Source organism: Sorex araneus, chromosome 4 (assembly GCF_027595985.1).
Source record: "Sorex araneus isolate mSorAra2 chromosome 4, mSorAra2.pri, whole genome shotgun sequence".
Classification (NCBI taxonomy): Eukaryota; Metazoa; Chordata; class Mammalia; order Eulipotyphla; family Soricidae; genus Sorex; species Sorex araneus.
In genome coordinates this window covers 144,248,530-144,261,597 of record NC_073305.1, presented here as the reverse complement: position 1 = coordinate 144,261,597, position 13,068 = coordinate 144,248,530, and the positions used below count along the sequence as shown (strand labels likewise).

The 13,068-nt window shown below is 39.7% G+C and overlaps 1 protein-coding gene across 1 annotated transcript in view; it reads right to left on the bottom strand.

Annotated features, from left to right (window-relative positions):
- The window catches only part of SLC35F1 (solute carrier family 35 member F1), a 481,371-nt gene that overhangs the window by 66,128 nt on the left and 402,175 nt on the right, over positions 1 to 13,068 (bottom strand). Inside the window, exon 4 of the mRNA XM_055135200.1 lies at positions 2,713 to 2,872. Within this exon, the coding sequence (XP_054991175.1) occupies positions 2,713 to 2,872 (160 nt within the window). The remainder of the gene's footprint in view (positions 1 to 2,712; positions 2,873 to 13,068) is intronic.

Below are 13,068 nucleotides of genomic sequence, written 5' to 3'. Positions count from 1 at the left end.
TTCTGTTTAGTCCTTTTTACTGAGTCCAAATGAAGCTGAAAATGTGTAATTTAATTATGACTGAATAACAACTGGTTATGTTTTGTTACAGAAAAATACTGGGATTTATCCAAAGAATATAAGAATTGTCATGTCCATAAAACACAAAATTGACCATTTTATATGATATCGACTGCTATCCCATGGAACAGTATTTCCTAGAACAGGAAAAATAAAATGCATGTATTTTCAGTCCACCTATAGATGTGGGGATTGATTTTGTCACATAGGCAGGGGGTCTGTGAAGGCCAAGGCTGTCTCTTCTTTCTTTAAATCTTTAGTTTACAGCAACAGGTAAGGAACAGAAGCCTGCCCTGGCAGCTGGAATCTCAGGTTCTGATCCTGACATTCTCAACTCTGTGACCTTCGCTGGTGCAGCGGACTTACCTTCATTTGGGATTTCTTTTGTTTTGTTTTGTTCTTTGGACCACATCCTGCAGTGGTGGGAGGCTACTCCAGGCTCAATGCTCCAGAGTTGCTCCTAGCGGTGCTCAGGAGTGCTCATTTGGCACTGGGGGTCAAATCTAGTGCTCCATTATGCAAAGCACGCACACCAGATCTTTGAGATGGCTCCTTCAAAGTCCTTGGATGGTCCTATTTTGGCATTCTTACATGTCAAATATAAAGGACCTATGAACATGTACCTTTTAAATTATAAATGCCTATGGTACAACTAAAATTAAATGTCATTTATTTTAGGTGCTTCTTATGACCTCATCTCATGAGAAATGAATGATCTAATTTTGATATTCATCTAATTTCCTAAAAGGAAAGATAAGAACAAAAACCACAGAATATTAGAGTTACTTTCTCTCTTGTTCCTGATGTTAACAAAGGGGATCACACTGCCCCAGTCCCCCAGCCCCCATATCTGTAGCAAATGCATTTGGTGCATTTTAAATCTGAAAATCATTTGTCTAGAAGCCATTTTGTATCAAGGTTTCCAGGAGATTCATAAAAAATTGATGAGTAAATCTTGAAAATTTAGCTTGTAGCTCCACAAACTTTGATATCAGAATTATTCCCCACAAAACGAATAAACATCAAAAAACATAAATGAAAAGACTAAACTTAGCTCCCCTGATAAAATATTCAGCATTTATAATTTAGTTTTCAGATCTTAAATATTCATTCTTTGGTTTGTTTTTATTTTTTAGGCCTCACCTGGCTGTGATCAAGGCTTACTTCTGTCTCTGTACTCAGAAATGACTCCTAAAGGTGCTCAGGGGACTTTTTAAGGTTCCAGAGATCAAACTCAGGTCTGCTATATGCAAGGCCTTACCTGCTGTACTATCTCTCAGGTCCCCTAAATATCTAAATATTCATTCTTATAGTGTTGTATGTCAGCTTCCCTTTTTTCTCAGGTTTTTGGATCACACCCAGCAATGCACAAAGGTTACTTCTGACTTTGCACTCAGGAATTACTCCTGGTGGTGCTTGGGGGACCACATGAGATGCTGGGAATTAAACCCAGGTTAGCCGCATGCAAGGCTATCGCTCTACCTGCTGAACTATCGCTCCAGCCATAGTGTGTCAGTTTTCACCTAATAGCTTGAAAGCTTAGTCTTTGTCTCAATTGGGAAGATAGAGTTAGGGAAAGAAGAGGGAGGGAGAAGGGGGGAGAGAGAGAGAGAGAGAGAGAGAGAGAGAGAGAGAGAGAGAGAGAGAGAGAGAGAGAGAGAGAGAGAGAGAGAGAGAGAGAGAGAGAGAAGTATTTTTAATTTTAATGAACTGGAGCACATACTTTGCATGTAGGAGCCCAGGTTTTATTCCAGGCCTTAAATGGTCCCTTAAACACTGCCAGGAGTAGTTAGTTTGTAGGCACCACTGGGTATTGGCAAAGAAAATAATTTGGAGGAGTGGGGCATGAGGTGTGGGGGAGACCATGGGTTTAGGAGTGGACCAACCCAACAACATCATCTCTAATGAGTTGGTCCACTTAAGCAGCTGGAGCTTCTCAATCATTTTTCAAGTTGGCTCTCCTCATTTTTATTTATAGTCTAAATGTTTCTGAATGTATGTAGAAAGGATATAAGACCTGCATTTTGCTTTCTTTATTCACTCAAAAAGAAAGGTTTATTTTCAGTTTTTGGTGGGGGTGAGGGAAAGGTTGGGCCATAATCAGTTCTGCTCTTAATTATGGACTGCTCTTGACTTTGAGCTCATGAGTGACCTCTGGAGGTGTTCAGGGTACATATGCAGACCCAATCAAGGCAAAAGCCTTATTTTCCTCTATTGTCTTTCCATCCCAAGAAGCAAGAAGAAGCCCTCTAATGTGTCACTGTTCTAGTGGAGAGGACCAACATGAATGTACAGACACTAGGAAGACATTTCCTTGTTTCTACCCACCATGAACTTTCACTTCTTGCCTTGGTCTCAGCTAGCACTGCACTGTAGCACTGTTGTCCCGTTGTTCATCGATTGGTCGAGTGGGCACTAGTAACGTCTCCAGTGTGAGACTTGTTGTTACTGTTTTTGGCATATTGAATACGCCACGGGTAGCTTGCCAGGCTCTGCCGTGCGGGTGGGATACTCTCAGTAGCTTGCTGGACTCTCCAAGAGGGAAGGGGGAATCGAACCCGTGCCAGACAAACACCCTACCAGCTATGCTATCGCTCTAGTCCAGGTCTCAGCTATAGGAGCAAGTAATGTGGTGAATACCCAGAGACTCACCTGCTCCCTGATGCCTTCCCACAAGCACATCTGCTCCGGCCATGCAGCCCATTCCCAGGATGCAAACGACGATGCCAATGAAGTGTACAGCCTTGTACCGGATCAACAGGAAAAACCAGGACAGCAAAATCACCACCGGGATTACAAAACAGTCCAGGAGCTATTGGGAGAAAGGTAAAGAGGAAAACGAGGTTCAAAGGGAAGCTTTCCCAAAAATGAAATAGAGAACTGAACTCTTTAGAAAGGATGCTTAGTTCCTTTGACCCTCAATTTCTGTGTAGACCCAGAATGATGCAATTAAAATGAAATCTGGAACAAATACAAATCAACTTTACTAAAACACCTCCCAAGCTTGAAAGGGGAGAAGGCCAAAGAGAAAGAGCAACTGGTGAGGAAGATTCTTCTTCCTCTGGGACAGACGGCTCTATCTCACTCTTCCTTAGTTCCTGGCTGCCTCATTAGTACATTAGTATCTCATGAAGAGGGCCAGGGGGATACTGAGGTGTTTTAGACGGTCCCACTCTTTAAGGTATTGATCTGGAAATGGGAGGTGTAGGGGACAGAGATCTTAGAATTTATTTCTTTAAATGGTTGGTTTGGGGTCCATACCTTGCAGTGCTCAGGAGTTGATTGTGGTGGTTCTTGGAGGCCTGTTACAGAATTGAGACTCTAGCATGCAAAGCAGATGTTTCAGCCCTTTGGCCTATCTCTGGGCCCTCATATTGTTTTTATTCCTTGATACAGTTAAGACAGAAGTTACACTTGATTTTCCCCAGACAACTGTTTACTTACTACAAGTTAACTTTAGTTTATTCTAGACATTCTAACTTAAAAGAAGAAGAAAAAAGGCTTTTTCTAAATATAAGTACAAACATTAAGTTCCAAATTTAAAATAATTTCAAGACTTTAAAAGAGAGCATGAACAACTATAGAAACAAAACCACTTTGATTTTACTCTCTATGTATCTTGATAAACAGTGGGATTTTATCTGCCATGGAATTGGTAATCTACCAATTGGTAGATTTGGTAAAGTTTACCTTAATTATGTAACAAGAAAACATAAGACTTCTATGCTGACAGTCCACAGATCTGATTTTTAGTGCCAGATTGATTGAACTTTTATTAGAGAAAAATGGCTTGGGTCAAATCACAAACACCAGAAGCCTCAGTCTCATGCTGGTAGAACGAAGAGAATGACTCTCACCAATTGTCCCCAAAGAATATTTTGGAGCTCAGAAATAAAACATGCAGAAGTGCTATGAATGATGAAATATGAGGGCCTTAAATGCCGGTCATTGGTTCTGCTTTCAAATACACTATCTGAGTTCCATAGAACCGACTCAGTTTTTACCAGTCTGGTTAGAGGCTGCAACTAACAGCTACATCATCTAAGGCAAGGACACTGATATCACATAGGGCTTTAAAATTCATATATCTTCGGATTGCAGTGATTTGCACATAATCAACTTAGGTTCAATTCCCAGCACTTCACAAGTCCCACCAATTGTGATACCTCAGTTTAGAGCTAAATGTAAGTCCTGAGCATAACCAAGTGTAGCCACCAAACAAAAACAAACCAAAAACCCACATGTCAAATTAGAAACTGAGCATCTTTTCCCCCACTCCCCATTACAGCTCCTCTGAAATAATTCTAAATAGTTACCTCTGTATCTATCAGGTAGCTATGAGGCAGTGGTACCTAATTCTCCTTTACTCCTATTGCGTACATCCTAACTACATCTAATTCTGCCAGTTTCATTTAACTCTCTCAAATTTACTTACTCCCACCACCTGCTTTGTTACCAGCATTGTTACCAACCTCTCCTATTTGGTTCTTGGAACAAATACTTTCTTCCTAACTGAAGCATCTCTTTCTACTGTAACACTTCACCATAATTTTTATATTCCTTGAATTCTCCTTCTCTGTCAGATCAGCATTTATATACTGCCTCCTTGACACAATCTTCCTATTCCAGTCCACACAGGGTCTCCTTGATTCCCTTATATTCTGCACTGCTCCTTTACAGTGTACTTACTTAATATAGGATTAGCGTATAATCGATGACTTCCCCATTTGGCAATCCACAGTTCAGAACTATACTCTCAGCAACTTAAATTCTGGTAAACTCACTAAAAATTTCCAATGAGTATTGAACAAATACATACAGAGATTAAATATGTAAAGTTTAATATATATACAAATATATGTATGCATATATACATACATATATATACATGTATGTATGTATGTTTGTTTTGTGCCACATCCAGATATGTTCAAGGCTTACTCCTGGTTCTAGCTCTGAGCTCAAGGATCACTCCTGGCAGTGCTCAGGGGACCATCATTTGTGATGCCAGGGATCAAATTGAGGTCAACTACATGCAAAGCAAGTGACTTAACCTCTGTACTGTTACTCTAGCACTCCACCCTCCATACACACACCAACACACATACCAGCATTTCTGTATTTTTTTTGTTTTGGGGTTACATCCATCTGGTGCTCAGGGATGGGCTCAATGTTCACTCCTGACAGTGCTCAGTGTACCATTTGGGGTTCTGGGGATTGCACCTGGTTTGTATGAATACAAGACAAGTTCTCTACCTGCTGTGCTATCTCTCTAGCCACCACACAAGGATTTTTTAATACTTAGAAATATTCAAATTGGGGGTGGGTGGACAGAGAGATAGTAGGTTACTTGCCTTTCGCATGACCAACAAGGGTTCAATCCCCAGCATCTCATTATGGTCTTCTGAGCCTGCTAGGAGTGATCTCTGAGTCCAGAGCCACGATAAACCCTGAACATCACTGGATGTGCCCCCTGCCAAAGCAAACCAAAGTAAAATATCCAAATGGTGTCTCTAAGCATGAGTGTGTGTGTTTCTGGTATCAGAAATCAAACCCAGAGCCTCACACACATGAGGCATGTGCTATGACACTGGGCTTCATCCCATTCCCGAGTCCTTTTTATTATTTATTTGATTTTTTTAAATTAAAGATCCATGATTTATAAAGCTACTGATAGTTGAGTTTTAAGTATACAATAATTCAACATCAATCCCTCTACCAGTTTTAGCTTCTCTCCACCAGTGTTTTCAGATTCCCTCCCCACCCCAATCCCCACTTCACCCTTGCCCGTCAACTTGAGAGGCACATTACAAACTTTCAGTGGTTGCAGCTTAAATCTCACGTTTTTCAGATTGGTTAAGCCTATTTTGGGTATATGGCTATACCACCAGTGGGTATTCATGTCACTGTTATAACTGAAACCCTAATGCTTCTTCACCCAGTACTTCTCATTCTTTTCTTCTGCCCTTGATTTCCTTCCTTTTCTGTCCATCTCCTCTCTGAAACACTGGGCTCAAGGATGATCTAGGTATCCTCCTTTACTACGATACATTTAAATATTTGTATATTCTCCAAGCATCCCTGAGTGTTGAAGTAATTTTTTACATTGTAAAGAACTCTTAGAATCCTCTAGAGATAGAATTTTTTGTGACCTGTGCAGACCCTCAAACTTTTTTTGTAATGCCTAGGTCTTCTCCTTCACAAATTGAAAGAATTGAACCACAATTCTAAGTTATTTCCCAATAGCTATGATGTGATAACATGATGGAGAACTGTGTGAATGCTAAGTGACACCATTAGCTGGGAAGCAAGTCCAGAGGTCACCACACTCCCCAGGGGACTATGTGTAGGGGTGTTGGTTGGTAGCATTGTACTATAGCACAGTGGATTATTGCACAGTTAATTAGCAAGTTAATGATCCCACTTGTGGTAAAATGCTCTAAGGCAGGTTTTACAACCGGCGTCAAATGCCATTTCAGTATATTAGGAAATGTCAGGTTGCCAGTGAAAACTGTTCACTGGGCATAAAACAGTTGGTGTCTTGTTTTAAAATCAGAAATGATTGAATCAATAGTTAAAATATTTTGCTGTGTTTTCCACAATTGGGATTTCATTAGCTGGCTGGAAGCCCTCAGTCAGAGAAGCTGAAGTCCTCTATTCCTGAATAATTGAAAGCAAATGAGACCATCATCCAATCTTTGGGGAGGATTGAAGTGAGCCTACTTGGCTCTCGGTGTCATTAGAAACCTACAAATCACTTGAGACCTGGGATCTATTCCCTTAATGGATAGTTTAATAATTTAAAGAAATCTGTATTTGTAAATGTCAGAAAGCCTATGGGCAAGAAATACTTTTAGAAAGACAAAAGAAGGGTCTATTACAAAGCCGGAGTTTCTGGGACATGCTAGAGTATGTTGGTTGCTCATAAAGAAGAGATCTATAGTAGGAGGCTGAATAAAAAAATGAATGAATGAATGGATAGATACTTGATATCACTATACCAATGTCAGAAAGGCCATTAGAACCAATTCATATTGCTACTGGCATTTTAGGATGAACAATTCTTTATTGTACAAGCCTGACGCATGTTCTCTTGCAGCACAGTTAGCTTTGCTGGGTCTTGACAACTAAAACAAAGCTCTCCTGTGCCTTAACAAGGGTGCCTTAGGGGCACTATTTCTCAGTTTAGAATCCCCCAAATCCCTTTATTTAAAATCTAGAGGCTCAGAAGTTTCAAGAGACCAAACAATGACTCAAGGTTACTCAAATTGTTTGTTCCATGACTATTTCTGTCATGATTTTCTTGGAGAACAGTATTTTAATGGAGATCAATGGCAGGCATTACTATAGGTAAAAGTCTAAGCACTACATCTGTAACCATAAAAATAGAAGCTACTTGGTAGCTGTTATTAGTAAACGGGTTATTACTATTATTTTTAGTGATTTTTGGCTCATCTTTCCCTTGTGGGCATAAACATAAAACAAACTGACAAAATAATTTTACAATATTTTTAGTATATTAACTCTTTATGAAGCAGTTTATAGAATAAAAAGGAAGCAGAACATGATACTGCATTTTTCCTACTGAGACTTTAAAAAAGAAAAGGAACACAAAAGCCATCTGATTATGTTAGCCTGTTCTAGCTCACTAACTTGTCTACCTTTTTTTTTGTAGATTTGACTTTCTTTGCATATATTTCTCTATCCAAAAGGAAATTACAAAATATCAATGTTCCTAAAATAAACAAATCAATTCTATCTTATAGTTTTCTTAAGCTCTGAAGAATAAAGAATATTGGATAGGGCTGGAGAGATGGTAGAGCAGAGAAGGCTCTTGCCCTTGCACACAGCCTAACTGCATCCAATCCATAGCACTGAATATGGTCTCCAGAGCACTGCTCCGAAGTGATCCCTGAGTCTGAGCCAGGAAGAAGCCCTGTGAACTTCTAGTTGTGATCCAAAACAAACAAACAAACAAACAAACAAAGAATATTGAAAATAGTCTGGAAGGAAAAATATTCATCAGTGCCAGGGATGTGGGTTAAGTGGCTTAGCACTTACTTTGTAGGCATGAGTCACAAGTTTGATACCTGGAATGCCCCTTCTGCTGAGTTGATATTAATATCTATTGTCTGAAAAGCCATGTCAGCACAAACATTTTTGTTATCATGTAACTTTGGACCTTATTTGAACCCTTATTTTGGACACCAGAGGATAAAATTATAGCTCCAGTTGTGACACTGATTTATTTTACTCTTAGACCCTCAGTTTTCTTATCTGTAAAATGAGACTTAAACTAATTTTGTTCCTCAGTGTTACTAGTTCCCAGGTAACACATGCAGGGAGATCTAGATCCCAAGACTTGACTTTATTGAGGAGGGCACTTGTATGCACCAGTAGACCACATGCCTTTGGAGATCCTGCATTTGATTTCTGGCACTGGGAAAGAAAATAATGAAATAAACCCCACATTTTTGCTTAAAACTTTGTGATAGTTCTTTAAGGGACATATAACTATACCCATTTACAGATAAGAAAACTGAGGGTCTAAGAGTAAAACAAATTAGTGTCACAACTGGGGGTAGAATATTAGCCTCTGGTGTCCAAAATTAGAATTTAAATAAGGTCCAAAAAAGTTTTCAATGACCTGGCTTTTTAGACAATAGATATCAATATCAAATTAAAATTTTTTAAGCTAAATTTATAATTTCTTTTAAAAATTAAAAAAACTATATATAAGAGTCATTGGATCATTTAACTGTTTGTTCTCGCTTTCTTTCTCTCCTCAGTTGCAGCCAATGTCTAATTCTCTCCCTCTCTCTTTTACTCTCATACACACAGACACACAGATGCACAGACACACAGACACACACACACCTACACACACACTCACATACCTACACACACACTCACTCACTCCATCCCTTTTTGATAGTGTTGGTTCAAGCTTCTCTTCCTTTCTGGCCACCTTCCCATATCAAAACTCCCTGACCCTGCATCTGGCTTCAGACCACCAGGTGTCTGAGTGTCCTTTCTCACCATGATGAGGTCCAACTACTCCTTTTTTTCAAATGTAGGAGTACTGCTATTTATTCAGCAATTTATTAAGCTGATTGAATGGGCATGAGGCATAAAGTCCACATTACTTTAAAAAAAATTTTAAACTGGATATCTGTGAGATAGATATACCACTATACTATACCACTACAAAGGTTTTCATAATTGGATTTCAGTCACACTATGTTCCAGCACCCATTCCTCTACCAGTGCACATTTCCCGCCACCAATGTCCCCGGTTTCCCCACCACTATTCCCTGCCCCCACCCTCCATCCCCAGCTTCATATGAGGCACTTTCTTTCTTGCTCTCTCTCTCTCTCCTTTTCCTTTTGTGCATTATGGTTTGCAATAAAGGTGCTAAGATGTAATGGTGTTTGTTCAGGGCATTCGGTATTTTTATCAGGATGGTAAGGCTGTAGGAGCTTTTCAGTTGGGTGGCAGCTTTGGGTGTGAATGTGATTGCTGAGCCTTCAGAAGTACAGGGAGATGGGTGGAGGTAGCCCATCCCAACTCTGAAAAAGCCTGGATATTTCCGTCACAAAATCCACATACCAGAATTTTCAGCATATTATATGTCTTGCTGTCCTGAGACAATGGAGTCAAGCCGGGGAAATGGCAGCAATTTTGGATTGCGGAGGCAAGCAGCCGCCAGGGGCTCTGCTTGGACAGGCACAGGACAACTAACCCCCCCCCCCCCCGCTTTGATTTACCACAATCTGTTCAGCCATGTGTGGGTCTGAGATTAACTGCAGCTTTTGATATCTTTTGAGATTTATCTCTGGGTCTCTAAAATAAGGCCAATGAATGAGCTCATATAGCTGAGCCAGAGGTGGTTTGTGGGCGTGGCTTCTACATACCTAACTTTTGGCCGTTTAATTTCTTGGTAAACCTGGCCCCAAATTGTTGGGGTCCAGCTAAAGTAACAGGGGCAACGTTGAGTTATCAAGAAGCCTGAAGGCACCATCAGGCTGCTGATGCACTCGCCCCTCAGGCACAGGTTGACCTGCTGGCAGCACCATACTCCTTGTTATTAAAGAGTCTCATGGAGATTGACTTGTCCCTTGTGTCCATGACATCTGCTTTCACTGGACCTCCCAGAGCCAGTGGCTAGATGAAATGTTTGGTTCTTTTGACCTCACAATTCTAAAACTGATCTGCAGAGAAAGCACAAGCCCTACAGTAGCTGCATGCTACATGCATTCCCTTTCCTTACAAACCCTCCCCAGCTTGGCTTTCTGTGAGACAGCCTGGTGAGAAGAAGCTCTACACAACTGATAAACAAAAGTGTCAGGAGTGTGTGTGTGTGTGTGCACACGTGTGTGCGCATGTGTGCAGAAACAGCATTAGGCAAGGAGATGAACAAGAAACAAATATACATTGGAGAAATACTCTGGAGGCAAAATGAACTCTAGGTTTTTCCTTTAAACCACTGTTGCTGGCATTAGTCACTGTTTTCCTCCTTCCCCATAGCTCTCAGCAGCCACCAGTTAATTTTGTTTCAATGGATTTGGCTATTTTGGGTATTTCAATATAAACTGGGGCCACACAATATTCGGCCTTTGTGATTTGCTTCTTTCTCTTAGCAGGATATCTTCTACTCTTCTTTGTTCTCCTCCAACCCCACAACCTGCCTGCCTACACCCAGAATTTCTTAGGGCCTACTCCTGGCTTGGTATAGACTGCTGCTGGGAACTAAATCTGGGCCTTCTGTATAGAAAACATGTCTTATAGTCCAATCTCGCCAGGCTCTGTTCATCTTATTGCAGTGTGCATCAGTTCATAACTTCTTTTTATTACTGAATTATTTTATTATTTTATTATTTTATTATTTCATTAAGTGGATAGGCCACATTTTATTTCTCTATTCCTCAGTGTTGCTTCACTTTTCTGGCTATTATTGATATAGGCAAGTAGATATGATAGGACCCTCATGGAAATGGAATTCCCTAGGCTGTAATAAAAGTGATAGCCCAGAAGCTGCAGAAAGATCACCTGTGAGCACAGAAATCAGGCCTGATGAGACCTTCCTGATGCCAGTAACAGACTCAGAGAAGGCTGATCACCACCCTTATCCCTTGTCTGAGAGAAGTTCCAGCAGGAACAAAGGCCGAGAAAGGAATTTCAAAAAGGACCATTGACCACTCCCAACCCTATCCTGTTGGCCAACATTAGCCAACTGCTTTTATCTAAGTAGAAGCCTCACGTGGAAGCAGATTGAATAAACGCTATAAAGCCACATCGAACAAGGGTATCTTGACATCCACCTCATGGGGCTGGGAAGATTTGAGGTCCATGCTGTGCAGAGGCTCATTGCAGACTTTATTGGTCCAAACCCACTTAGCTGGTGCCGGGTGGCAGAGGCAGATCAAGAGAAAGTGACTGTCTCTCCTCCCCACCTCACATAAGCCATCCGTGGGGACCCACCGATTTCATTATGAAAAATATCAATACAATGAAGCAAGACACTTGAGAACAAGCTTTTGTTGGGGGAACATATGTTTTCACTTCTTTAGGTAGCTTTGGGGAAGTGGTATTATTGTTATCTGGTAATTTCTTTCAACATTTTGAGGAACTGCCAAGTGGTTTAGAGTGGCTTCACTGAATGACAGTGGGTTGACAATCCCACTAGCAATGTATCAAGAATCTAATTTTTTTTTTACATCTCTTGTCAACATTTGTTATGATCTATCCTTTTGATTTTAGCTATTCTGAAAGGGTATTTTGTTAAGATTTTAATTTGCAAATCATGCAATTTGCTGCCACAATGATGAAATTGGAAGGTATGATGCTGAGTGAAGTTAGTCAGAGGAGAGACAGATACAGAATGATCTTCCTCATATGTGAAATATAAAAGAGTACAGCAGGGGGATAACAAAAGGTCAAGGGCAATGGAGTTTAAGATTTAGTCTACAGACCTGAGCATACTATAGCACGAGATATGGTGGGGGTAGAGGGTGGAAACTTGAGTTAACAGTGGAGGGAAACAAACTCAGCTGGGGAGATGTGATGTTGGTATGTTGTATCCTTGAAAACCTGTTATTGACAGTATTATAAATTGCAAATCACAATGACTAAAATTTGCAGTTTTCTAATGACAGATAATACTGCACATCTTCTAATCAACATTTCTTTGGTCTTCTGTGAAAAAAATCTATTCAAATACTTTGCATCTTTTAATTCGACAGTACTGACTCATAACACAGTATATGTTTCAGGAATGCTTTCACACCCTTGCCACAAGTAACTTGTTATACCACTAAAGTGCCAATAGCTTTCCACCTCCATCTAAGGACTTTCTCTATGATCTATGTCTTCTATCTTTGACCCTTCTGCATTTGCTTGTTTTAAAGTGGGATATTTCTCAATATTTACTTAAAGTATTGCTATAATTTTCCGCAGTTTTCAACCTTTTATTTGTATCAAGTACTTAATTACAAATGATATTTCAAAGGTGATACTTTATGCAAATCTTTGCCTTTTTCTATTAATACTTCCTTAGGATAGAACACCTAGCCGGAAATTGCAAGGTTAAAGAGTATAAACTTTTAAAAATTCTTGCATATTGCCAATTACCTCCTCCCAAGAATTTGAGAGCTATTTACGCGTTCAATTTTAGGGTATAAATATTCCAATTTAAGTGTATTCTTGACAATGTGTGCATTATATTTTTTAAAAAGTTATCCTAAATGTGATTATGTGATTACCAACAAAGGGAAAACAAACATAAAAAAACTACAAAATATCTACGTATTTATATTTATACTATTTCTTTGGAGAAATATCTTTCTGGGCATTTTAAGGTCATTTTTACTGAAGTATTGATCTGGAATATTTTCTTGTGTAAGATTAAGTCAAAATATAATTTGATTTATTAAGATGGCTAATTTTCTCACTGTATTTGTTAAATAAGCTGTCCTTTGCCATGCAGTATTTTCTCTATAGTACATCTC